Genomic DNA, 27965 nt, shown 5'->3' on the forward strand with positions numbered 1-27965 from the left:
CATGCCCTGCTGGGGCCAGAAAAGGGACAGGGAGGGATAGAGGGGCCTTTGGCTGGGGTTTGGACTAGAGGTGGTTTTGTGGCTGTGGCTCTGACAGGGGATTCCTCCTCCTCAAGCACAGCCTGTCCTCGCTGGATTTACCTGGGTGTCCCTCCCTGCTGGTCCTTTCCCAGCCCTGGATTCTCCCCCTCAGTAGTAGCTCTGCCCTCCCCTAATTCCCAACCTGGCAGCACCCAAAACATGCTGTGAGTGCCCTCAGACACCTCAACCCACCACTTCAGGATGTAAACTCGTTAAACATTTCTAATTTTTCAGTAGCTTTGAGGCCATTCAACACCTGAGACGTGAAGAGCAACCAGAGCCCAGGCAATGTTTTCCCATCCCATTCCAAGTAGACTCTTTCACTCACACAAATACCAGAAAAAAAAGACAGTTCTGTATCATGTTTTTCCTGTAAAATTATTCCTCTTATACATACACAAACCACCTCTATGAAATCAGCGCTGCCTCCTCATAAAACGTGGTTTTGCCAGCTACCTGGGCTGTTTCTGACTCCAGTTCTCAGACAGGAACTTTACAAAGCCTATTTCAGTGGTGCTCCAGAGTTAAATTTGGAAGGAGCTATTAAGGTTTCTAAAAAGAAGGAAGGGGGCTGAACCTGTTGGCAATGTCAGATATACTTTAAGCAACTACTTATAAAAATTTACTGCCAGAATCAGAATCACAACCTGCAGGAGACTAACATAGCTGCTGAGGCTCTGCAACATCAACACTCTTCAGAAAGGCTGGAGGTTTTATTAAAAAAAATAAATATATTCACTACCAAATTCAGTGTTATGCTCCTACATTTTCAGTTTTTCACTTGCCTTCTGAGGCAGAAGCACACTTTTTTTTTTGTAGCTCATCAGGATACAAAATTGGAAACAACTGGAGAATTAAAGACAAGGGCATCAGCTGAGTATTTCTTACAGGTTCTTTCACTCCCAATCACATTAATCCTGTGTACTTAGTGCCAGAGTTAGGTTTCACAGCTAATACCCTGTCAAAATAAGTGGCAATTCACTACCCTCAGCCATCATCATTTTTTATTTTGCAGGCACTTTTAGCCTGGGGGAAGGGAAAAATGGTCTCAAGTTTGCTTAGAATTCAGCAAATTTGACAGCCACAAATTAAGTGCATCAAGCTTCGCCAGCCTTTGGTTTTTAAGCAGCAATTAAGCTTTTTTTTTTTTCAAATAAAATCAGGTTCAGTCCCTCAGAACACACCAGAGTATCTGTAGGAATTCCTAGTGCAGAGAAAGGGAACATTACCCATGGCATAGCTAATCACCTTAATTACACAGTTAAGACCAGCACTGGCACCTGCATCGAGTTGTCATTTAGAATTTCTCTTAGAAACTGTATGTTCTCATTTCTTGTTAAGAAAGAAGTGTTTTTCTAGTGAGCAACCTCGCCACCATTTTTATGGGAAAATCAGTTAAGTAACTGCACCACTTCTTATCTTAGCCCAACACAAAGCAAGAAACAAACAAAAACCCCAAAACTCTTAGAACTGCCTTTTTTTTTTTTTACACTCATTTCCACACTCTTTAACTAAACTAGACTGAAGATATACAAGGGAAGTCTTAATGCTCAAGTCTTGTTTCTAATACCTGAAAGTCAGTTGTAGAAACACTGACCAGGGATGCCCTTTCCTGCCTCCACAGTTTATTTATCAACCAATATAGACAACAATGCCACCAAGTGCAAGTTCCAAGACTATCCCAATGGATTTCAGGGAGTTTAATGTCTTACAAAAGGTACTAAAGCACAAAATTTGTGTTATTTCAGAGCTCACCCCATTCCAAGTTGCTCCCAGTAACATCGGTTGTACCAACAAGTTTCTGCCCAGTCAGTCAAAATCAGCTATTCCAGTAATTCATAACTTTATCTTTTAACATTAGAATTTGCAGTGCACACATGTAGTTACAATGGATTTTTTCAGGGGCCCATTCCTAGACTTGATTTTCCCATTTCTACTCTTAAAAACTTGACTTAAAAATCTTATTAAGGAAAAACACTACAAGTCAAATGACTGGAGGAAGTTACTGGTCTAACACACAAGTCCATTTCCTGTTGAAAGGCATCTCAAAAGCCACAAAAATTAAAAGAACACTGAGAGACACCCCAAAAGCACCTCAAAACCAACCAAGCCATCTTATGAGCAAGGAATGAGCTCTCCCAGCTACACCTGAGACAACGACACTGAGTCCACGAAATAAAGTAAAATTGAGTAAAATGAGTCCAATAATATGAGTGCAGTGAACAGGACCTGCACAAACAGCTGCTGGAGGGTTAATTCCAGTTTTTCCCCCCAGGGGATGTTCTAATGGTGCTTTTGTAACAGCCTAAGCATCCCCTTCTCCCAGGCACATCCACCACCATCCAGGAGCAGCCTGGGAACAAAGACCACAATCCAGACTCCTTTAGGAGACTGCAAAGTACAACAGGACAATTGGGAAGTGGATGAAAGGGAATCAAAGGCACAAAAAGTAGAACAAGGACCGATTGTTCACACAGTTTACCAAAGAGAACCGAACAAAAGGCGGGTGGGTTTGTGCCTCCAAGACAAAAAGTAAACACACAGCAATTAAGGAGAGGGAATGGGAAAACAGGGAGAATGCCAGGAGCATTAATGAAGACGCAGGATGCTGGTGAGAAGGGGAGGAAAGCAGAGAGATCACACGGTCAGGTTCCCCCCACCCACCCACGCCCCAGCCCACCACCAGCACATCCAAACCACAGAGGACGACGAGCACAGCTCTGGCAATTAATTACAGCGAGCAATTTTCAATTAAGTCACAGGACAAAAGCCTCCCACAGCTGGGAATGCGGTGCATAGATTTTCCCTTGATCAGAGGCAGCAAAAAAATCTCCGAGGTTCAGGAAGCTGGGGGTGAGAAGGGAGGGAGGCACAGGCAGCTCCTGTAAAGTTGGATAAGCAATAAAATCTCCAAGGCCTCATTTCCCATGAAATACGAGGCCATTGGACCAATAACCCTCCTCATGCCCTATTTCCTGGTTTCTCTTTGCCTTCCCATCCCAAAACACCTTCACCTGGTTTGTTTACAGCCTCTCCAGGGGATTTTGAGTTGTCAAATCTCCCAGCAACTCTCTTGGAAACCTTTAAGTAGTTCCAATTCCCCAAGTTCCTTATAGGAAATTTAAGGGTTACCACCTAAGGAAGCAGGGCAAACAGGTGCAGTTAAACTGACTCTGCAGTTTGTATTTTATTGCTTATTTATGGCCTTAGAAAGAGCTCTAGAAACAATATTCCACTATTCCTGGTTTTAATCAAAATATTTTTCCCCATTGTAAATTCTACTTTATAGGAAAAGTACACAATAATCAGTCAGAAAACCCAAACAACAAAAATCTTGCAAAACACTAACCAGAAATTAGCTAAAAAAAATATTTGCTGCAGCTCAATCTGGGTTATCAAGTGTATTATCAGCAGTGCCATTTCCCTTTTCCACTCCTTCCCTGCCACTATTCCCGGCTATTTTTGCAGCAGCAGTTCTGAGAGCAGGAGGTGCAGATGGCAACTGTTAATTCCTGCAAAATTGAAAGGGGAGAGCATATTTCCAAGCAGGAGAGAGCTCATCTGAGAGCCATCAGGTGGGGTGTGCTCTCAGCCCTCCTGCTTTGATCCTGGTAGGATGAAATTAAAGAGGAAATGGTATTAACATACTGGAAATCACTATCACTAAAGAAACAAAATAGAAAAAATAAAAATCAAGACATAGAAACCTAAAAAGAAAAAAAAGCCAGGAGATAGAAACCTAAAAAAAAAAAAAAAAAAAGGAAAAAAATAAGCCAAAAGCCCAAATCACTGGTGTACTGGTAGTTTACTCTCCTCCAAGATGTTTTTTAAAGCACAGGGCATCATGGTTGGACAAACCCGTTGCAAAAACACACCCTAAAATAACCCTTACAACAATGAGATAAACAAAACAACCTCCAACACCACTTTGTTTTCATTGCTTCGGATGGTTTAATCTGAATTAATCAAGCCCGCAGTGCTCTTGAAACATCGTGTTGGAGCTGGAAAAGGGACGTGCCAGAATTTGGACCCTCCGTGGCCTGTTTGTTTCCTGGGGAGACGGGGTAAAATTTGGGAAGCTGAGGAAAATGTGCTCAGCGTTTTAAGCCACCCTGGCACCTGGTTTCACCTTGTTCCTTAAGGATGAGCCATCCCTGCGCGGGTACAGCCCCGGGATGGGCGCAGCATCACCCTTCCTGTCTCACAGGTGAGGAATTCCACAGGCAGGATCTGGCCGGATCCAGACGGTATTTTTTTTCCAGCGGCAGGGAGGGAGAAGGGACCAAACCGCGTGCTGGACGGGATGGAGACGGAATTCCTGAAGGCGCATCAGCCCTGGGAGGGTGGGGCAGCCCCCGGGGGGAGTGGGATGGTTTTTTGGGAGAGTCTCTCCGGTCACCCACCTTGTCCCAGCTCAGCCACTGCCACACCGCCTTGTCCAGCTGCGCGTCCCCGGTGCTCCGGGCCACCAGCACGTTGGAGTTCACGTCCCCGGGGGCTCCGCAGTCGCCCATGGTCGAGACGGACGAGGAAGGAGCCTCTTCTTCACTTCGCCACGCCCGTGGCAGCACCGCGCATCGCCCGGGGGGGGCGAAGGCAGAAGGAAAGGGGGGAGATGAGTGCTGGGGGGGGTATCTACTGGGCTGGATTTTATGCGGGATTAACGGGGAGCGACCGCCCCCTCCGCCCTCCTCCTCCTCTTCCTCCTCCTCCGGCCCCGCCCCGAGACACCGCCCGCACACGCCCCTCCCCGCGCGGGGCATCATGGGAAGTGTAGTTCGAGCGCGGCGGGAAAGCCGCGGACGGCGAGGGAGTGGTGGGTGAGAAGAAACTACAACTCTCATCGGCCTTCGTGCCGCGCGGCGCCTCAGGGAGAAGGGAAGGGCGGGCAGGGCTGAGGGACTCAGGTTCGAGTCCCGCCTCCTGCCTGATGTGGAAAACAGCGGACCGTGTGTCCGTCGCTGACCCGCAGAACAGGCACTGCCCGAGGCCTCGGTGATGGATCCGAGGCCAAGCTAAAACCCTCCCTGGTTACGCCCCTCGGGCTGCCCAGAGCATCATCTGTTCCCTCTGAGAGGATAATGGATATGGTGCTACCCCGCAGGATGAGCTTCTTCCTCAGAAGCGTTTTCAGATGGGCTTCAAGAACAATTCCATTGCCATTAGAAAGAGAGTCATAGCCTGCAGCTCCCCTCCCTTGGCTGCATCGGCTCTAATTGAATTGCCTGGTCCTGAGCAGCAGGGGCGTGGTGACTGTCCTGCTGAGCATCCTCATCCCAGATAGCATCCCCATCCCACAGAGCATCCTTATCCGAGATAGCATCCTCATCCCAGACAGCATCCTCATCCCACAGAGCATCCTCACCCAGCCTCACATTCTCACAGCAGTTGCCATAGTGACAGCAGGCACTGCAGAGGGACAGAATCCTGGAATCAGAGAATGCTTTAGGCTGGAAGGGAACTTAAAGCTCATCCAGTTCCAGGCCCTTGCCGTGGGCAGGGACACCTTCCACTGTCCCATGTTGCTCCAAGCTCCGTCCAACCTGGCCTTGGACACTTCCAGGGATGGGGCAGCCACAGCTTCTCTGGGAATTCCATTCTAGGCCCTCACCACCCTCACAAGGAACAATTTCTTCCCACTATTACATCTATCCCTGCCCTCTGTCAGTTTGAAGCCATTCCACTTGTCCCGTCCCTCCATCCCTTGTCCCCAGTCCCTCTCCAGCTCTCCTGGAGCCCCTTTAGGCCCTGCAAGGGGCTCTCAGCTCTCCCTGGAGCCTTCTCTTCTCCAGGTGAACTCCCCCAGCTCTCCCAGCCTGGCTCCAGAGCAGAGGGGCTCCAGCCCTCGGAGCGTCTCTGTGGCCTCCTCTGGACTTGCTCCAAAGGTCCTTCCTGTGCTGGGGATCCTAGAGCTGGAGGCAGCACTCCAGAGGGATTTGAAGCTTTGAGAAGATGGGCAGGGGGCTGTTGGACTGCAGCCCAGGAAGTGTTTTGGGGTACTCAAAGCACAGCAAAGTGCTGAAAACTGTAAATATAGAAGGGAATGATCCACCATAGTTTAGAAAGCTCAATATGATATCTCTCCTTTTCAAAGGTCTCAGGTCTGTGCCCTGAAGGGAACTCTCTCCTATCTGCACACACAAACAAACCCTCCAGTCCAGAGGTCTGGCTGGGTGTGAGGGGGGGGGGATAAACCTTTTGATTGGTCTGTTACAGTAAATTACTGATAGAAGTCAACAGACTACAAAGATAAGAAGAAGGAAGTAGGTCACCGTAAGCCAGGACTTTCTTCTATGTCCTCTTGTATCCCTGTTTCTGGTGCAGAGAAGGAGAAGAGTCTGGACACTGATAGAGTGAGGAAATCAGGTGTAATAATTCCTTCTTGTGCATCTGGTGGCATCTGCAGCAGCACTGATGCCATCCTGAGCCCAGCAGTCCCATGAAAACCACATCTCTGGCACGTTTCTCCAGATCTCAGTGCTTTCCATGCCTTTGCTGCTCTTTTCTCCTTCTCCATGTTTTGTCTTCAAGGACAGATAGCCAGAGCCAGGATAACAGGAGATCCAGCCTGCAAAACCTTAGTTTCCCTCCAAAAATGGGACAATGACTGTGTTAAGCAACTGTCCAAAGAGCATTTCCTACAAAAAGTTTGGAAAGGCCATAAGAGATGTTGTTAAAATAAAACTTCATCCTTCAAATCCTTCAATTCTTGCCTTTTTTTTTTATTATTTTCCCACAATGAAAGATTTAAAATATCCTGAATGATGGAGTGTTTTTGCCATCTGAGCATCTTTCTGTCCATGAAACCTTGAACCTCACGGAGAGGTTTCACTCCGGACACTCACCCCACGTTATCACTGCTCAGCTACAGAGCTATGATTAAAAGCAGGATTTTCCCTTTGGATATCCAGATGGGAGAATCATCCTTCCCTCAGATGCCAATGCTCCTCCTTGATTATTTCCCTGGAGAACAGGCAAAGCAGCCTCACAGAGGATAAAAGTCCTTAACGGTTGCTTCTTTACCAGGAATAACCGCAGTGTGAAGGGTTGGAAACTTCTTGAGATGTCACCATGTTGGGAAGTGATGATGTTAGCTTCCAAGCATTTCCCTGTGAGGAGGCCTTGGATAGCTATCTCTGAGGCAACGCTGATTCCAGGCAGCCTGAGCACCTCCAGAGCAGGGCAATCATGTAAAAAGATTATGTTGATACAGCTCGGATCATGCTGATGGAGATTTGCTGTGTTGGCCCGGAGGAAACACTGACCTCGTGGGAGATGACAACTAAGTCCAGTGTATTTGAGGGTTAATCAGCCTCCAGAAGAATTTTTAAAGCTGATTATCCTGCTCCAGGAAAGTTAAACTGAGTCCCATCTGCTGGCATGGCTGGGCTGTGCTGTGCCCCAGCACAACATGGGTCCCCCAGGCACCTGGGAAGGATTGCAGGGCCTCCCCACACTCACTGGCTGCCAGCACAAACATCTCTTTCCATCTATTGTTAACAACAAAATTTCCAGTCCTCATGGTCATGGAAGAAAGCCAGAAAATAGGAAATTAATCTGGGAGTGAAGGAAAGCCAATGTTTCTAATTTTTCACCCTTGTGCACCGTTTCACCTGAGTGAGGCACAGCACACCCAGAGCAAACTGAGCAGCAGCAGACAGCCCAAGGGCCAAAAACCACGGGAGAGGCCACGCTGCCAGCCATGGATATGAGCCAGGATGGGAGGAAAAGTGCCGCCAGGCTGCTGAGAGCTGCGAGGGCAAACAGGGGCCATGGCAGGGCTCAGCTGGAGGGAATGACTTCTCCCGAACCAAAAGGAGCGGGAGCACCCACTCAGGACTGTGTGTGACTGTGTATGAGCATTGCTCCAGATTCCAGGAAAAAGCTCTGCTCTCTGCATGCTGGGATGAAACCCAGAGTTTCCCATTTAGTTGGATCACCTCATTCTAGTTCCACCCCCTGCCACGGGCAGGGACACCTCCCACTATCCCGGGTTGCTCCAAGCCCCGTCCAACCTGGCCTTGGACACTTCCAGGGATGAGGCAGCCACAGCTTCTCTGGGCAACCTGTGCCAGGGCCTCCCCACCCTCACAGACAAGAATTCCTTCCCAATATCCCATCTAACCCTGCCCTCTGGCAGTGGGAAGCCATTCTCCTTGTCCTGGCACTCCAGGCCCTTGTAATTAGTCTCTCTCCATCTTTATTGCAGGCTCCCTGCAGGTCCTGGAAGGTATAATTAGGTTTCCCCAAAGCTACCTCTTCTCCAGGCTGAACAACCCCAATCTCTCAGCCTTTCCTCCCAGCAGAGCTGCTCCATCCCTCTGATCCTCTTGGTGCCTCCCCTGGACTCTCTCCAGCAGCTCCATGTCCTTGCTGTGCTGTTCCCCAAGGCTGGATGCAGCTCTGCAGGGGGGTCTCACCTGAGGGGGCAGAGGGGCAGAATCCCCCTTCCCCTGCTGCCCAGGCTGTGGGATCAGCCCAGAAGGAGGGCTAAGCCACACATCAGAATTAAAAACATCTGTCCCATCCCATCCCATCAGCATCCTCAGGAATCTGGTTTCACAGACAAATACTCGCCCACAACAAACCAGATCAGCTCTGTGATCATGGAGCTGCTGCAGAACCCAGGCAGGGCAGCGTTTCCATGGCAACTTTACCACATACAATTTATCCCACATCGCCTACAAACAGCCCAGGGCTCCCATGATATTCCAGGTTGCTTTTCTGCTCCCAGTTGCTTCAGTGAGCCAGGGTTATCCGGGATGAAACCAGAGCATCCTTCCAGCCTGTGGCCGAGCCTCCCGGCAGGCTCCATGCACACCCTGCAGCACATCTCTTGTTTTACTCTTCATGTCTCCTGAACACCCTGTTTGTTCTCCAGGGCCTCTTGGGTTGCCTGGTAATGACACAGCAACTCCCATTCTTTCCCTTCCCTCACAGAGCCCTGGATTGCCAGGAATGCTCCAGGCAGGGAGCAAGGACATCCCTCCAGCTGACAGTGCTGTCACCACAGGGGAGGGGACGGTGTCTTTTTGGGCTGGAATGGTGTTTTTTAATCAGCTCTGGAGTCACAGCTGGCAGGTGGGAAGGATGCAACAGGGACCACTGGGATTTGGAAATGGCTTCTGAAATTCTGCAGCTGCCCTTGGCAGATTTGGGAAGGCCTGATCCTGCACCCTCTGACACTGGCAATGATCTACTTGGCTTTCTCAGGACCACAACACCCAAAACACTCCTGCTTTTAAAGCAGTTTGTAACGTGCAGCTCAGAGTCACCGGAGAAACCTCTGTTCTAATCCCAGAGGAAGGGTAGGAACATCTTTCCTCACCATTCCCACAGTCTCAGCCCTCTGATTCATGGGTTCCACCACAACCAGCAAATGCAGATGGTGGAGTCTTTCCTAAGCTTGGAGCTGAAACCACGCCAGAATTCCAATTGTGCCCATGAGCACTCATCCAAGGCAACAGCCCCCAGCCAGCAAGCAGAGAGGAGCTCGGGTTTATCACGTCTTCCCACCCTAATCCCTTTGGAGCAGGCACTGATCCAGCTTGCCACATCCTCCGTGGGGCACAAGCTCCTTCCTGTTTGCTCTGGACTTTTCACCCCAGTTCATCCCAAAGTTGTGTGGAACAGAGAAATTTTGTACTGGAAAGGTCTGAATGCTGCATTTTTCCCTTTTTTTTTTTTTTTTTTTTTTGTAAAAAGCTTATAAAATGACTTCTGTGGGTTAGGCAGGAGCAGGAGCTGTGCCCAGCATCTCTGGCTGAAGAGCTGTGAGGCAGCAAACATCATTCCTGCCTCAGGGAAGAAGGAGGGGTTTGTGCTGAGCATCGTCTGGAGAAGAGCAGTAGGGATCCAGTGCTCCTTCTGCTGCCACAGGGATGCATCCATCCAGCCTTGCAGAGGGGGCAAACCTTAGACTGACAGAAAATCGAGAGGGGCAAAATAAACACTTTTCATGCCCGAACATAATTGATTTGGTTTCTCACATCTTTATCTAAAGCATCTGATAGTAGCCTAGGGTGAGGGAGGTGACTCAGAAAACAGAGGTAAAGAGCCATGGAGGACTTCGAGGAACTGACCCTGTGTGGCAATTCTTGCAGAGCTTCCAAACGGGTCAGGTTCTTTGATTTAAGGCACTTCTGTTTCTCTTGTACCTGCTGCAACGTGGAAGATCCTTGTCTGGCATCCCTCTGCTGCAGTGCAGGGATGCTGGTCCAGCACTTGCCTGCCCTACCATGGCCTGGCAGTGCTTTTCTTTGGCCTCCCTGTTTTTTATTCTTAATGTTTCCTAGACTCACAGAAACTCTGAGGTTGGAAAAGCCCTCTGAGATCATCAAGTCCAAGCATTCCCAAGCACTGCCAAACCCACTCGAATTCATGTCCCCAAGTGCCACATCCACATGGCTGTTAAATCCTCTAGGGAGGGGGACTCCCAGCCTGTTCCAGGGCTGGACAGCCCTTTCCATGAAGAAATTTTCCTTCACATCCAACTTGAACCTCCCCTGGCACAACTTGAGGTTCCCTCTCCTCCTGTTCCTTGTTCCCTGGGAGCAGAGCCTGACCCACCCCCCAGCTCCCCCCTCCTGTCAGGGAGTTGCAGAGAGCAAGAAGATCCTCCTTGAGCCTCCTTTTCTCCAGGCTGAGCCCCCCCAGCTCCCTCAGCTGCTCCTGGTGCTCCAGCCCCTCCCCTGGATGCGCTCCAGCCCCTCCATGTCCTTCTTGGAGTGAGAGGCCCAAAACTGACCCCAGGATTCCCAAGATTACCTCTCCCCATCATCACTCCTCTCTCCCACAGGCTGCAAAGAAACATTCCTGGTGTGAGACTGGCTCAGGACACTTGATGGGAGAGCAGTGTGCTCTTCCCAAGCCAACATCCCGCTCCTCCCCAGCATTCCCACAGGATTCCCACTGAGCACTGACAGCCTTCCTGGAGAAGCAGCTCCCCTTGACCCATAGAACTACACCAAGTTCTCTTTTACTTGTTGGGGGCTGGTTTGTTTGTTGGGGTTTTCTTTTGTTTTATTTGTTTTGGGATTTTTTTTGTTTGTTTTTTTTTTTGAGTTTTGATTTTTGTTATTTTGGAGGGTTTTTTTGTACTTGTCTTTTTTTTTGGTACTTATTTTTTCCTTGTATACCAAGTTAAAACAATAAGTACTTTTTAAAAAAGAAGTTATGTTTTCAAGGGCTGGAGCTGGAAAAGTCCCCTTCCAGCTCTTTGCGTGGTTACACGAGGTGTGACAGAGATGTGCCCCCAATGTATTTGCAAAGGTTCCTCTCACAGCTTGTGTCGAGGTGCACCCTCAGCACAGAGCCCTGTCTTTGGTGGCCTCAGAGTTCCCTCTAGTGGGAGAGATCACCAGCGGACGGGAAAACTCATCCAGTGAGCCTTTCATTAACATAGTAACTCACCAGCGTTGTGTTTTCTCTCTTTGGACTTCCCAACAGTGCTTTGGTGTCCAGCAACCCTACTCCAGGTATCCAGAAATGACAATCACCGCATCCAAAGTCGTTCCAGGATGAGCTGATTCTGTGACCATCTTCCTGCAGCAGACACAGACTGTGGTCTCTGGAAGGGAAGGTGTTGAAAGGCACTGACAGAAGGAACTGGGCACTAAGTGTCAGTGCTTCCTTGCTCCCCTGGAGAAAGAGCTCTTGCAAAGGAGCAGAGAAGGGAATGTGGACATGTTCCCAAGTCTGTTCTCCACGCTGGTGACGGATAAAAGAAAGTGCAGTGCTAGAGGGACCTTTTGAACTCAATCTTGAGTGATGTTTTAACCAAGAGTTGCTTGGCATTTAGAAGACAACCATTCCTTGCATCCTGAAAATCATGTGCTGATTCAACTTGCCTTGAAATCCATCATGTTGCAGGTTACAAGGAGGTCTTCAACTTGGCATTCCTCAAACGAGAGTTTCCTAACTAAATGCTCATTAATATAATTTTTTTTCAGTGAAATTATCTGTGTTTTTTTTCCATGGGATATGTGTGTGATCTTCAAATGTGTCTCTGATTGGAGGCCAACAGTGTATTTGTATAAACACAACAAAAGAAGAGATGAGTGAGTTTAACTATTGCTTTTCAAAGCTAACCTTTTTCATGGAAATGGAAGTCGTAAAGAGAAAATATGCAGGCAACACCCACTCCTGTTAAGTCCATTTAATACCAAACCTGCTTTTTCGCAAAGTTTAAATTCAGGTCTCTTCCATTTTACACAGCTGTTCTGGAGGTGGAAAGCCAATCCAAATGCAAAATGTATTCATGCCTTTCCTGACACTGAAAGGGACCCCAGAACTTCTTTGTGCTTGTATCCCTACCCACGTGGATACCTTTCTTTGCTGGAAATGCTCTGCAGGTGGCACTGGAGAAACTGGCAGGATCTCAAACTTCAAAATATTTAACACTTGTTTGTTTTATAGAAGTGTAGAAGTGAGTTGGAGAGAAAAGATGTGGTTTGCCCATGATCTCATGGTTGAATTGCTATCAAAATGACCAGGCTGGACCTCCAAGAGCAATTTGAGCATTTATGACTTGGGTTGGGTTTTATTGGAATTTGTGTCACTCTAGCTATCCTTTTTTTCTTTCCCTGTTAATTAATGGCAACTTGGATCAGCTGTTTCATATCCTTTGCCTTAAACCTGCACAGGTTTCACTGTTTAGTGGCTCAAATGGCCCTGCTTAAAAGAGGTCATTAGAGCAGAAATCAAGGGAAGAACAGCAGGATGTGTCCACCCAGAAGGCAGAGGAAAAATAAAATAAAGAATAGGCCTCATTCCTGACAGAAGGAATTTCAGGTTGCCTCTTCCACCAGCACGCAGGGTATATTACAGGTGAAGAAATAAAAGCAGAGGAAGGAGGACCTCTCTAGATTTTAGGACAAGGGGTTGCTCTGCTTACTCTGCTTCTCACTGACTTCAAAGGCTTTATCTCTCTAGAGAGTCTGTGTCACCTTGACCACCACAGGCACCAGAGAAGGTGATAGTCAAAGAACTTTGTAGAACTTTGATTGCTGAGCTCAGCCAGGTCCCTGTAAAAAGAAACAGTTGCCATGAGAACACAGAATGGGGCAGAAGGGGATTTTTGTGTCTTGTTCTCCTCAATAGAAAAAGATTTTAATTCTTCTGCCACTGCTGATCTGCCCAGAGCACTTTCCATTTGCCTCTACCCAGGAGTTGCCTCTGGTCTTCACTTACTACTTCAGTACTGTCCTTTCCCTGCTCAGCTCTAGTTTATTCCCTCTTTCTAAAGAAACAGCTTTCTTTTTTTCTAGATCCTTTTATAGTTTTGTTCTTTCTTCTCTAGGCTTCTCCAGCTCATTGAAGAAGTAGCAACATTCGTCTAAACTTTTCCACCTCGGTAGATGTGAGTGACTACAAAATAGCACTGAAATTCCCCAAATGCCCTTTTTATTTTTATTAAATAAGAACAGGGAAATGTCCCTGGGACTTCACTTCTTTTGCTGCTTTGATGGCACAGTGCACTTTTGGATAAATTTACTTTAAACTGTACAGTTCTCTGGGATTCCCTCTGAAGTACCTTCAACTACAGTGAAGGCAGGTGAGCACAGGAGACTTGCTAACGCATTTTTCTCCTTAAAAAGTGTGTGAAGGGTATAGGTACATCAGTCTCAAACAAGGAGTGGGTTGCTGGAGATCTGACCTGCTTTAGAAGGAATGAAAAAGGGAAAGCTGGCAGAGTGAAAGATAAGTGACTCAAGACCTACCTCTTGATCTGGGGAGACAGAGGGAAATGTTGAATAAAGGTGGTGGTAGTGTTGAAATCTTGCTGGAAAGCCAAGTGGCTCTGTTTTGTTAGTTGGCAGGGAAAGGGCTGCACTAAATCCAGCATAGTGGTGGAAAAGATGTCTCCAAGGACAGCTGTATCCATCGAGAAGAGACACTGCCCCGAGCTCCAGACTCCACGAATAATTTAGACCTGTTGGGGGCAGCAGGAGCTTTCTGTTTTCACAGGTCATAAGCTACTGAGAGCAGCGGAAGAGGCGAAGTTAACACAGGGTGAGCCCGGGATGGCTTTGGGGAAGGTTCAAACACCACCCTGTTCCTTAGGACAGTTTAGTAGCTGTGCTCCAAATATTCCCACACATCTGTGTCTTAAATGAGAAAGTGTTTCTAGGCTTATATGGGCTCTTGGCCACTACCTGGACGTCTTTTGTCAATTAATTTTGGCAGAGGCTTGCAATTGTGCCAGTTCTGATATTCCCATGAGCAATGATGGTTTAAATCAGTAGACCTTCTAAGATAAATATTGCATCTAGTATGAACAGCATATAAACGTGTGTGTATGAAAGTATAAACAGTGTGTGTGAAAGCAGCTGGAGAAACAGCAGACACTGAATGTCCTATATTGACTGCTAAGGATGCTGTTTCTAATCAATCACATTGGGAAATGGGTGGCTTCTGTCAAGCCTGATAAAACTACAACAGAGAAAACTTGTCACTGGAAGATTCTGTAGTGTAACAACAGGAAGATGGCAGAGATTGCCCTGCACCACTCCTGCTGCCCCTTTTCCTCTCCACCCAACAGGAAAGCTGCAGCTAAAGACCACTCCCAATGATAAAAGAGGTTATAGAGATAACTTTTTTTTGTCACCCATGAAGAAGAACTTGAAAGATCCAGGCCAGATGCCTTCAGTGCCCACAGCTTGTGAATATGAAACTGGGTATGAGATCAACTTGCCTAGAGAGTTTGTGTAATAAAATGACCTTCTCTTTCAGTACCTTCTTTCACTGAATTTTTTTCTGCTAATTTCCTACAGCTTAACATCAGAAAAACCAGGTGGTGTTTATCTGGGATGAGGATTCTGAAAAAACAGGTGGTGTGTGTTTATCTGGGATGAGGATTCAGAAGAGAGGTGGAGCCTTGGTGTATTAGCAACATTTTGTTGTTGACTATTGCTGAGTTAGTGACCTGCAGTTCTCATTATTTTTTTGGTAATTAAGAAAGAAATAATTTACCAGGTTTGGCAAAAACTTGGGTATGTTGTTGTGTGACTTCCAGTGAAACCTTACAATAAACAAGTTCCAGAAAGGGATCTGGTCTGAAAAAAATCCTAAATGCTTTTTGGAACACTAAGAATTTACAGTCCAGTATGTGGATGGTGAATGTCACAGCTCTTGGCCATTATTATAAATTATTATCATTTGTTGTCATTATTACATTATATTCTGCTATTAGATTCTGGTTTGAGTGTTTTATGACAGCACAGATGTCTTTAATTAAAATTCATTTTTGGTGGGACTACTGCTACCTTTGAACAGAAACCAGGGGAGGAAGTGCTTTGATCTTAAAAGGAATTTCTCTGCTGTATGCGGGATTGAACCCCCAAATTTCCTTTGAAGTTCAGGTTTACACTACTGATTTCCAGCAGCAGCGCGATTATCCATCCCAGAGAGCTGCTGGAACCGACTCTGTGCTGCCAGCTGTGGAATACTCAGAGTTTAGAACGTTTCCTACTGTAAGCAAGCGGTGTTTTTGGGTTTTTTTGGTTTTGTTTTTTTTTTTTTTAATCTTCCAAGGCAAACTTGTACTTTGGTTGTTATTCATAACCCTTGAAGGAAAAGGTTACGCTGGATGAGTAAGGAGCTCTACTAGGACGCGTCCCCGCTCCCTTGGGAATACTGCGAGCACAGCACTGGGACGAGGGGCGGAGGACGGGGCTGGGCATTCCCATCTGCCCTGGGCACTGCCTCCATCCTTCTCCCTGCTGCGAGGCACTTGCCCGTGAGCACCCATCCCTCGGGTCGCATTCCCAGCTCCGAGGTGGGTTTCGGGGAGCGGAGGGCACTGGGTGTCCGTGCGCATCGCCCCAGGGTGTCCCGGGAGCGGGACTGGAAGGCTGGAGCCTCCGGAGCCCGGTGGCCCCGAGACGGGCCCCGGCCGTTCCCGGAGAGGCTCCCCCGGGGGAGGTTCGGCTGCAGAAGCGGCTCCGGGCGGTTCCCAGATGCTGGAGAGGTGCCCGAGCCTCTTTTCTCCATCATTCCTGACCGGGAGGGTGCCCGGCTCCTGCCGCGGCCGCCCTTCTGAGCCTGTGACGCCGAGCAGTTACCGGGGCCGGTTCTCCAGAAGGATAAAAGTTTTTCTTTAAAGTTGAAGGAGTTTCGGAATGAAACTTTCTGAAAGTTTTCAGAAAGGAAGCGGAGGAGGAGCGGTTTGGACGGCGAGGGGCACAGGAGGTGGCTCGGGAGCCCTCCGAGGTGCGGGTCGGGAAGGGCAGGCACAGTGAAGATTGAAAGATTCACGCTTTACTTGCCGCAGTTAGAGTCTTTAACACCTTTTTTCCCTTTCTTCTGATGTTTTGTGGGGTTGTTTTTTTCGTTGGTTGTTTTCTTTGGGGTTTTTTTGTTTGTTTGTTTTGTTTGGGTTTTTTTTGTTGTGTTGGGTTTTTTTATTTGTTTGTTTGTGGGGTTTTGTGGGTGTTTGTGTATGTGGGTTTTTTTGGTTGTTTGTGTGGTTTTTTGTTTGTTTGTTTTTGTTGTTTGTTTTTGGTTGTTTTTTTTTTTTTTAACTGATGATTGGACTTGTAACCCTAGGGAGTTTTTTTTGGTGGCCCATATAGTTACACGGTGTATCCTGGTTCCTCGTGGTGTGAAACCTTTTATCTACCCCATGTGTCCGTGATGGTGCATTAAGGGCTTTAACGGGTCCCAAAGCGGTGACACACAGAAGGCTGGAGTTGAAAACTCTGCTTGCCTGCGGGTGTGACACGTCTTTCACTGCTTTAACTCGGTATTTTCTGCTTGCTATGCTAGCCCTTGATTTCTGCTTGTTTTGGGGAATATCTGTCTGAATTTCTTATTGCTTAAATATCTGGCTACACTCTATTATCTGGCAAATTCTTCATTGGGCTTGTTGCTGATGGATCCTTGTTTCCTGATTTTTACACGTCAGAACTTGATCTCTCTTTGTGCTTGGTAACTAGAGAGTTGTATCAGGGCTGATTTTAGCATAATGTGTTCAGAATTTAAAGGCAGGCTACTGGTTGTCTGCGTAAGCATTATGTGCACTGGGAATTTGTTTTAAATACTTTCGTTTTCTTCCTGTCGTTCATTTATTTGTTCATCAGCCTTCCATTCTTAATCAGTATAACACAGAAAATGCTTTTCAGTCGATTCTCTCTTCTGTTTTTTGCATGTTGTGAAAATCTTTAAAAGGTTGAGATTTCCTTATTTCTTGACGGAAGATGCTCCCCAGATGCATCAGCTGGTTTTGCAGGCATTGGCAGAAAGCCTCAGCAGTGGGTGGAGTGTGTTACAGAGGTATTTTGTGCAAAATAATGATTCTGCTTGGATATAATGCCAGCTTCAGTCAGGTCTGCAATACAGTTGTGTTGTGGCAATATCAACCGAGGGAACAGGACAATGAGACCTGTCAAATCTTGCTGTCTAACCCCAGATTTTTTTCTCACACAATAAACCTACTGTTAATTTTTGCACCCCGAGGACACGATATCACCAGAAGATGGTCTGTCATTGAGTCACTCACCTCTCCTTGTCTTCCGTCAGGTGAAGCAGATTTCCTCTTCCAAAATGACTTTCCGATTTCTGGTTTTGTGTCTGGCGTGTTCTGGGCTTGGAAAGGCAAAGGGTAAGTTGAATTTCCTGAAATCTGCTTGAAAATTGTTGGGGAACTGGTTTCAGATTCCTGAGGCTTCAACAGTCAGAGTAAGAGAGAAAAGTAGCTGCAATCCAGATTGCTGATGCTGTTAAACATGTGCTGAGGCAGAGTCATGGTGCTGGCAAGTGTGACATAAAACCTCCCAGAGCAGCGTTTAGGGATGGCAGCGTCCCATAAATATGATGACACTGGACGCTACTGTTCATCTGAGTTCAGTTTCTCATCGTGGAGCCTTTCCTAAGGAACAAATCTCTGTTTTTCTTTCTCTCCATCTCAAATGTGCTGTGAGCTCTAAAACTATGTGGTCCAGAAGCTCTTCTTAAGCCATGTTTATTCCTCTGAGAATGGCTTGGTGTGTACTTCCCTGATGCACTCAATCTTCCTCTAGCTCTTAAGAAACAAAAACTGGGTATGTGATGAATGGGAAGGCAGAAGCTGATTTAGTGAAACTGGAGAAGGAAGTCTGTGGGGATGGGTACACAAATAGGGGTTTTTTACATTGAAACAGTTTAGAAGAAAGCCAGAGCCTCAGGCAATGTAAACTGTCAGTGATTTCTAGGAGTACTGAAGAGAAGGACTTTTTGGTGGAGGAATGTAATTGGAGGAGTTGTTGTGTCTGTGGGTAATCCAGGCCTTAGAATCAGCATTAGGTTTCTGAATACGTGTGATATCTACCCCTTTCCCTATTTTATGTCACTGCAGTGGTTCCACAGGCTGAAGAAATTCAAGTGAGGGTGGGTGACAACGCCCCTCTGAGCTGTGCCCTGACAGAACCCATGGATGTTGTGCAAGTGACGTGGCAAAAGGGCTCTGAAAAATCACTTAAGAATATAGCTACATACAGTAAACTGAAAGGATTGAGGATTCACAAGTCCTATCAAGACCGAATGAATTTCACAAGTCTGGAACTCAACGAGACAAGCATCACTTTTTGGGACACTACAATGGATGATTCAGGATGTTACCTGTGTCTCTTCAATACCTTTCCCTCAGGCTCTGTCTCTGGACGTACCTGCCTGAGTGTCTTTGGTGAGGTTCCCTGCAAGGATATGTTTCTGGTGGAATAAGAGGTATTTTCTCACCCACAGTATTTCCTGGAGCACATTCAGGAACTGCAGGGATAGGAGCATCCCTTGGTGGAACAGAATGTAGAAACAGAGCATTACTGCTGTGAGCAAGACTCTGGGGGTCATATTCAAGACTGTTGTGGTGGGTTTGGCTCTTGGTTGTTATTCCTTGAGTAGCAACTAAAAAGCAAGGAGTGGGATCTTTGTAAGCCCTTGGGCAGTCCCAGATGGAACTTGGGCAAACCAGCATTGCTTGTTGCTGTTTCCTCTCAGTGCCAGCAACAACTCCGGTGCTGTGAGCTGTGCCATATTGGTAGGGAATTATCAGATGGGACCAAGAAATGGTTTTACTGAACAGATTATTTTAATACGTGGATTTCAGATTAAGTGAAATGTTTGGGGCATATAACTTGAGTATAAGGGAAGGAGTTTTGAGTCCTGGAGGGAACCTGACCCAGTGAACACTTCTTTGGGCTCAGTGTGAGTGCAGTAAGCTTTGCTCTGGTTCGTGATAGTCAGACTGCTGTTACTGCCTGTGAGCAGGAGCTCGTTGTGGTGATGGATTGTCTCATTTGTGTGTTGGAAGGTCTCAATGCATCTGTCCACTACAACATTTCTGAAGGTCACTTGGTAGCCGTCTGTAGTGCTGTTGGCTTCCCAGAGCCCACCATCACCTGGAACGACTTGTTCGATTCTGCTCCTACACAGGAGGTGGTCAGTCACGCCAGTGGGGTGGTGTCCATCACCAGCACACTGCACATCCACAACCCCCAGAGGATCAGGGCCCAGGACTTGATCTGCAGAGTGAACAACACAAAGGAAACCAGGGAATTGCCCGTGAGGATTAACGGAGGTGGGTGAACAGTGAAAGCACCTTGTCAGTGTTCTCTTGGCCTCCATGTTTGGGTAGGAATCTGCTGGGAAGAGGAGGGGGTCAGATGTGTATATGTCAAGCAAGAAGAAATAAAATCCTCTTTGCATTTGTTGCTGTCTTTGAGACAGTGACATACTGGAGTCCTATCAAAGAGGAGGGGAAAAAAGCCAAGCTATGGGTTTTAGAGGTACCATGTGTTTTGCAGCAAGTTAAACTACAATTTTCATGCTTGTCTTCATAATTTAACAACCTAAAAATAAGTATAAATATATCACTTGATATCTATCCAGATGAAGTAGAAACTCCATGGGTCGCTTAATGGACCCAGAAGTGGGAGTTCTGAAATTCGTAACAAACTACCTCTGAACCAAAAGCTTGGCTTCAACTTACCACATACTTTGTTGTGTTTTAACCTGTGTATTTTTAATTTAAAGAGTTTAAAAGAGAGCCAGAGCCTCAGCCAATGTAAATCAACATAACTTTATTGATTTCTGGGAGAATACAGCAGAAGGACTTTGCACTAGAGATGCAGGAAAGAAGGAGTAGTCACAATGGGGAAGGAATAGTATTTCCAGGCATACAGGGAGGCAACCAGTTGAAGATGCTTGTGTTGGGTTTATGCAGACATCTTAAATACGTGTAACATCTGAATACCTTGTAGTATTTTTATTTCTTCTTCCAGTATTCTGTTCTGCTGGAAAGACTTTCACCCCAGTTCTGCAGGTGAGAAAGAGAAACATTAAAAGCTGAACTACCATTTTTAGTTCATACAGAAGCATTAACTTGGGATATTTAAAATTCACATGTCTCCAAATCCAGAACCTTAAAGGGGAGACCACTGATAAATTAGGAAGACAGGAAAAGCAGTACCTGTAAATGTGAGTTAATTCTGAAATCAGATGCTCAAGAAGTGATTGTTACAGGAATAATAGTACAGAACAAGATCTGACTTAATGTCTTCACTCTAAAACTTAACTTTCAAATCAGTTCTTAATTCTGAATTATACTAATTGAAAAAGCTTGCTAAATGTTTCTCCTGTCTGAATATCAATATTCTTTTGTTTTGGCCTGTTGAAAAGAAAATATGTATCTCAGAAAGCAGGAAACTAAGACTGTGTTTTCTTGCTAGGAGAATGAAAAATCAGCGGACAGCTTGTTATTTCAGCAGTATTACATTTTAGAGGATGATAAATTCGAATGAATGGTTCCACCTAGCTTTGTTAAAAAACAGAATAGTGTTGGCTTGATTCAAATACATTTTAATTTGTAAAGTTTTCCAGGTAATGTCAGTGAACTGGGCCTTTGTATTAATGTTTTTGATTAATGGCAGTTAAAGTGGTTAACCAGGGAGGAATTTATGCTTAGGTGTTGGGTAGAGCTATTTGCAGGCCTGTCTTCTCTTCTGAAGGTTAATGCAGCCTTTTCAACAGTGATAATTGTTTAAAGGTAAAAAGAATAACTTCTATTTTACAAACAAAAAGATAAAATTCTGGATGAACAAACAAACAAACTCCTCTGAAGTCTTTAAGACTTATGTGAAGTTGTGCTTATGTGCCCATGCCAAGCACTGTATTGGGGGTAGGAATGGCAGTTTTCTTGGCCATGGTTGAACATGAGCACATCTTCTCACATTTTCTGCAGGCAAGTGAAAGGATTCATAAAAATTTTACCTTTAGGGATTCATAAATTCACTCTCTGTTTTGAGCAATTGCTACTTTTATGTATCTTAGCAATGCCTTTCACAGTATCAGAGGAAGCATCCTCATTAACCAGACATCCTCTTCACTCTCTTTGTTTATTTTCTTTATAAACCATCTTCATTTGGTGTGGTTTTTCTTTTGTTTTCACAGAAGAGGGACCCTCATTACTTTGGCTGCTGATTATTGCTGTGATCGTAACTGTTGTCGTAGTTGTGTGTTTGCTGTTCTGGAGGAAGAAAATCTGCAGGAGGTGTTGAAGTGGTGAGTCCCTGATGTGTGGAAACCAGTGGTTTTCCCTCAGGGGAAAAGTTTTCTGCTGGTTACAGCACCATTTTTAAGACAAACAGGGAGATATGGTGAGGTCTGCTCAAATTTGGCATAAGAGTCTGCTTCCTAATGATGAACTAAGGAGAAATTGCAGTCAGTGTAATGTCTTTGCATGTGGAATGACCTGTCATGGATCAATTCAACTGTCTAGTCTTAATTACTAATAACAGAATAAAAAAAAAATAGAGGAGTGGGGAGGCTTCAGAAATCACAGAAATTTGATGGTCAGTGGTAATTTCACTGGTGTTCAGCTAAATCAAAATGCTTTGTCTGGCTTTAAATTCTACTGATGTATTTAGAAACAGCAGCACACATTAGCTCAGTTCCTGAATATTTAGATGCTTGCTTCCTGATGATAATGTGATATAAAGTAATGTTTCCAGAAATATTAGATCTGTCTGTTGTGAACTTAAACCTAGAGTGTCTACTGTTGAGAGGGGTTGATCTAGTAAATCTGCTACTGCAAAAGTCTTCACAGAGAAGAAAGAAATGGACAATTCTCACACCCCAGAAAAGTTCTAGTTGTAAAATATGAGCTTTCCATTGTTCCTATAAACAAGTAGAATTGTTTGGGTAAATTAGCTGAACAGTGTTTGCTAGGGGGTATGAGGTTCTGTCAAAGTTTATCAACAAAAACAGGATTTGAGTGAATTGTTTGTGTTCCTTCCCATTCATCATGGGTTTTGATTTACAAACTCCAGGATGTGACTTCTACAGTGATCTTGGAAGTCCTTCAGTCTCTGTTCTTCTAATGCAGTCTAGTTTTTATCAGCCTTAGTCTGCATATTTTCAGTTGTTTTTCAATCTTGAGTTCTGAAAATGTCATGTAATGACTTGGCTCCTCTTTGCATAAAGGCAGTATTACTTTATCCAGAGCAACTTTGGCCAGCTGATCCTATCCCTTCATACAGTGACCACCTTAAAGAAACGTGTAGTCCATTTTCCTAATGTACATTTGTTTCCTGAAGTCCTCGTTAATTAGTTTGCTGTAAAACTCAGACAGTAGTGCAGTTTGATCACTCTATCACAATCTGGTTTTTTTAATTTTTTTAATGTATTTTTTTATCCCCAGGATGCTCTTTTATGCCTGTTCCTAAGGATTACTTAATATTTATCTTGCATATAATTATAACTGTCATTTTTCTGGGAATCCTTAGAATACCTGTGGAACTACAGCAATTTTTAACACTGTATTTCCAGTTTGTTACTACTCCACAAACACTATATTGTAACGAGGAAATCCCCTAACCCTCCTTGGCTATGGATCCTTGTCTGGTTTTGTGGTGACTTGTTTTTTTTCCCTAATTATCTGTGAAATATGTTTATGATTTTTAAAGTTGTAGTTGATTCCCCCAAGAGGCAGTAACACCTTGCAGAAAGCCCTTTTCTAGTTTTATCCTCTACTGTGCTCAGACTGGGTTGGAATGAGGGGCAGTGCCCATGGACATACTTTTGGAAGGGCTTCTTATAACCTCACAACAGAGAGCAAATAGCACTGGCTGGAAAATCCCCCTGTATGTCTGGGGCTTTAATACTGCTCTTCATTCTATACTAGATAACAAGCACTGCCTTTGTAGTATTGTCAAGTTGCCCAGAAAGTAAACCAGCAGCTTTTTATCTGAGTGGCTGGGGACACTTCTGTGACAAAGTTGCTTCTGCTCTTGAGAGTATGATTAGTTTTTTCTTTGCTTTTCTATTTTTTATTTCCTTCCTTTTTGTGGTGGATACTTGGGAATTAGGTCAAGAGCTGGGGTTGAAGTTTGATGTCCCACCCCTCAGGCATTTGCCTTGTGTACCTATTACAGAGCATACATATGTTTTGTAGCTCTCCCTGAAAGCATCCCGAGTGAAGTGTCTTCACAATGGTTGGCAAAAAGTCAGTTGTTTGGGAATGAACTGAGTGGCCTTTGTGGCAAGTGCAGATGGAAAACTCAATCTTCATCTCTGACAAGCAGAGGCAAATTTAGCTGTGCCTCTCACTCCATACAAGTGCAATGAGCTGCAATGAATCAACAGGCAAAATTTCACCCACCCTCTCTTGGTGCTGCTCTTATAAAAAGTTACGATTTCCTTCCTGGCTCAACTAACAGAGCTTATTTACACCAATGTAAAGCGGTCACTTAACAAGCCAAGAGCCTGGGTCAAAGCAAAATAAAGCTTTATGAGCCTGAATAAATTCCTGTGCCTTACCTACCCTTCAGGGGCCCGACCCCAGGCCGCGTGTGCAAAAGTGTGGCCCTGGCGCGGAAAGGAGAGAGAGAATGGGAGCTTCACCTGTGCAGACAGTACCATCATGGGAGTTGAGAGGGGAGCCCCGGTACACACAGAAGAGGACAACTCTAAACCCGGGCAGATGGAGCTCGTCAGCCCTGTAAGGCCATCCATCTAAGAGAAGGTCACTCTAAACAAACCTACGTCCTGAGGACCTTGCTGCCACTGTCGAAGCTCGCTCGACCCCGGCAGATGAACCTCAGGATTAAAGGGTGGGCTCAGTTCAGCACACACCGTGTCTCACCTAAAAAATCCATTGCACAGGCTCGAAGGCCTTACCCGCATTTGCAAAGCCCTGTATCACCAGTGCGCTTGGAACAAATGTGGGTAAAGACCTTTCCCAAATCTTCGTTTGCAAAGATTGGCCATGACCTGCCCTTCACATGTCTCAACCTGACTGCTTTCCACAGCATCAGGTGCTTATTTCAAGGCTTGCAGGATACTCTTATTTCAACCTGACCAATTAAAAAACTTTATAGTCACTTCTCAGGATGTCTGTAGGGGGATAAAATTAAACATACGCTTTTTTCCAAGAGGCTCGTGGTGACCTGCAACAGCCCAGGAAGGGCTGTTTCACCAATGCATAGAAAGGCCAGAATGATTTCCTTGGCTTGTTTTGTTTTTAAAGCATTGGTATGTTTATGTCTCTTGGGCAACTTATGCAGGTTTTGTTTTATGTGGAAAGGTTAATAAATAGTCAAATTGTATGTCTGTGTTTAAAAAAGCTATAACAACAGGACAGAAAAATATGGGGCTTGTTAATGAATAGATATGATGTGACCCAAGAAAACTGGAAAAAGAAAACTTGAAGAGTCATAGAAGGAGAGATTAGGTCAGATCAAAGTTTCCATTCTGCAGAAAGTGCCAACACAGAAATGTGGGATTTTTTTTTCCTGTTTGGAAATCAAAACCGTCAGGTTTCCCTTCAAGTGGAAATTTTCTGGAATTCAGATGTGAGCAACATTGTGCCTTTGTCGAAGGTTGGATTTGATGATCTTGGAGGTCTTTTCCAGCCTTAATGATTCTATGTTTGTGTTTGAATACAAGCAACTGCCTGTATTTCAAAGAAATACTGAACTTCAGTGTGTGTCATAGTTTATGAAAGTACTATAAACCAAGTTGAAAATACCTTTTCATTGCCAACTGGAGATCACTTGATACCCTGAACAGGAATTTAAGATGCCCTGATTGGGTTTGTTTTGTTCTGAGTTTTGGAAGTTGCTACAAATAGTATAGATTCAGGTTTGTTAAGTGCCAAATAGCAATTTGGCTGAGCAGCTGTAATACTGAGGTACCAGAACCCCAAATTTTGGTGGCCAAATACGTCCTGAAAGCCTGGGAAATAAGTCTTATGCAGGAAATTCCAGTTATTTAGAAAACTTCACAAAAACAAGAGCTTAGAGACACTTTCCATTGCTGTGTTTATAGTAAAAATAGCAAATAATTCTGGAAGAGCCACTATAACAGTATTGTCTTGTGTTTATTCAGTTTGAGGAAGGCTTTGTTTTTAAGCTTTGGCTTAAAATTATGGCAATTCCTGTTTTATCTTATGACCTGACTTGTTTCTTCAGTGGGTTGCTTTGACATATATCTGCATTTATTATTAGTGAGAGACTTGGTAGTTGAGAACAACATAGCTGCTTGATTTTAGGAGATTTTTCAGAATAATTTTTCCAGAAAAGACAGGCTAAACACCAGACTTTCAGATGATAAACTCAGGACTTATCTCCCTCTTTCATGAGACAGATGGATCTAACTCACCCTGCTCACAGAGGAATGGGTGTCTGGGAGTCATGTCCCAGCTGAGGAGGCTCATTTTAGACTTTCTTGGTTTCCTCTCAAATGTAGCTTTATCATAAGTAGGAGATTTATATATTTATCCTATTTTTAATTCCCAGAAAAATGGCAAAAAACACGCAGTGAATATACAACAACCTCATTGCTTTACCCTTCTTAACACTGCACAAAAACCCCACCAAAAACCAGAAAACAAACAAAAACCCAGACAAACCCCAACCCAACTCCCTCAAAAACCACAGTGTAAAAATATTGTAGCCAAACAGACCAAAACAGAACTAATGAGGAGGAGAACTAAAAAAAAGCCACCCCTCATTACAAAAATGTCAGCAAAGAGGTAATTCTGCTGTCAGCTGCCCACCAGGTTTCCCACAGACATAAATATTTTGCAACCCAAGTGAAGATGTTTTTGGGTTTCATCTACTGCTTCCAGACAGCACCTGTTCCCTAGTAAGTCACTTAATTTTCTGTTCAGGATGATAAATAAATCCTGTTTGTTGCAGACAGGATGAAAGTGGTGGTGTAGGAAACATCCCAGAGGTTGTTATGCCTGTCCGAGGGAGAAGTGTTGAAGTTTATGCTGCTAAAACGCTGTTTCTTTGCAAACAAGGCGGCTCTTACTATGGATGATCAACACAATTTTCATCCTGTCCATCATATTTGTGCTTTGTATATAACCAGAAAATAAAATGCAGCTGAAAGGGAGGAAAAATAGCACTCCTGTGATAAATGAATAGTTACCTCGCTGTTTCAATTCCTCATTTGCTTCCTTGGCAAGAATTATTTATATACTCAATTCCAAAGCACTCTGCAAAATACTTTGGCTGTATGAAGGGTTATTAGACAAGGAGATGGATACCTCTTTCATACTCTTCTACAAGAAAAGCAAAGGTGCCATATATTTTGTCCCTGTCTTCAAAGCCATGTGATGGTAGTGTTATAAATTGCATCTCAAACATCAGAATGACATTCTGAAATACCAAACTATTTATGTGCTCCATATACAACCTTACTGGTTTATCCTGGTGTTTTACCAACCGGGAAAGTTAGTTTGCTTTTCACAGTTTACAAATCCTTTTAGGGTTCTGTGTATTTGTTATTTCTCTGTCTTATCCTGAATTCTGTAGTGTGTGTGACTTCCAGAATAAAAAAAAAAGCAGGGAAAGTCCTACAGTTGTTCACCAAAGGGCAGTTTTGTGACTGTTGTTCCCCACTTTCCCCACTGTGCATTTCTCTCCCCACTTGCCCTTGAGGCAGCAACATGGTGGCCACAATTAATCCTTTTCACTGTTTTTTTTTCTTTGTTTTCTAGGATCCTTGAGGATTTCCACTCACCTTCCATATCATCAGAACCCAGTAACCTGAAGTCAGCATTAGAAATAGTGACTTGACTGGTTGGAAAGAAGCAGCAAAAAAGGGAAAAGAAACATACGCTGCCCTATCTAGATACTGAATTATCACTGAAATGACTAACACAAAGTTTTTTATCCAGTCTGGACCCTTAAAGTACGATCAGAGAGACCACTTAGTCCTCTCCTCTGCTGTGCAAAAATCTTCTTTGCTCGTGCTACTCATGCTACTGCTGCTGTGAAAAATGTATTTGCCTTCTTCCAGTTGAGATTTGAAAACAGCCATGGATGGAAGCTCTGCAGACTCTCTGGGGACCCTCTTGCAGTGCCTGATTGCTCTTGTAGTAGAGAGGGGCTTAATTTTTGGCAACTTCTGTCTGCAATTTTACTTGCAGCAACTCTGAGTTCATTGCCCTCTTCCTGTGATCTGGTTTTCCTTCTCTTACTCGGCTATTCCAGCTCCTTTTCCTCAGTGAATGTGTCATTGTGCCAAGGACAGTATTGCTTAACTTTCTCCAAAAACACCTTCCAGACTCAAAACCACAGGACTTGAGGCCACAGGAACTCAAACCACACTGAATTTGTCAGAATTACTGGGGAAGACCAATAGAACTCCAAGGAGGTGACAGGTTAAAGAAAGTAGCAGCCACAGTTGGGAAAAAAGAATTATATGTCATTTATATATATTTATAAATATATAAGTATTGTACTTTATTTGACCTTTCTAATCCTGGGGTGAGGTTTCTTCTTGGTGTGGGGGTTTTTTGTTTCTTTTGGTTCAGTTTGTTTTTGGGGTTTTTGGTGGTTTTTTTAAAATAAGTGAGGAGGACCGGGAAACAAAGCCCAGCAGCGTCACCCCCTCAGCTC

General features: G+C 44.9%; 2 protein-coding genes across 5 annotated transcripts in view; one reads left to right on the plus strand and one right to left on the minus strand.

Moving 5' to 3' along the window:
• PGM2L1 (phosphoglucomutase 2 like 1) overlaps nucleotides 1–4792 on the minus strand; it is a 29906-nt gene extending 25114 nt beyond the window's left edge. Inside the window, exon 1 of the mRNA XM_027660016.1 lies at nucleotides 4485–4792. Coding sequence (XP_027515817.1) covers nucleotides 4485–4595 — 111 coding nt within the window. The 5' untranslated portion in view covers nucleotides 4596–4792. The remainder of the gene's footprint in view (nucleotides 1–4484) is intronic.
• A 9897-nt stretch (nucleotides 4793–14689) lies between these two features.
• LOC113955033 (OX-2 membrane glycoprotein-like) lies at nucleotides 14690–27947 on the plus strand. Of its 4 annotated transcripts, none has more exons than XM_027660100.1 (6): nucleotides 14690–14743; nucleotides 17602–17683; nucleotides 18416–18742; nucleotides 19367–19633; nucleotides 21505–21615; nucleotides 27062–27947. In XM_027660100.1, the coding sequence occupies exons 2-5, from the start codon at nucleotides 17626–17628 to the stop codon at nucleotides 21609–21611; spliced, it is 759 nt and encodes a 252-aa protein (XP_027515901.1). In that variant the 5' UTR covers nucleotides 14690–14743; nucleotides 17602–17625; the 3' UTR covers nucleotides 21612–21615; nucleotides 27062–27947. The 4 variants fall into 4 exon arrangements, with proteins under 4 accessions (XP_027515901.1, XP_027515903.1, XP_027515902.1 ...); XM_027660102.1 differs by lacking the exon at nucleotides 14690–14743 and adding an exon at nucleotides 15702–15859; XM_027660099.1 differs by lacking the exon at nucleotides 14690–14743 and adding an exon at nucleotides 16133–16293.
• Nucleotides 27948–27965: the final 18 nt, after the last annotated feature.

Source organism: Corapipo altera, unplaced genomic scaffold (assembly GCF_003945725.1).
Source record: "Corapipo altera isolate COAL_440 unplaced genomic scaffold, ASM394572v1 74, whole genome shotgun sequence".
In the NCBI taxonomy this organism is placed as follows: domain Eukaryota; kingdom Metazoa; phylum Chordata; class Aves; order Passeriformes; family Pipridae; genus Corapipo; species Corapipo altera.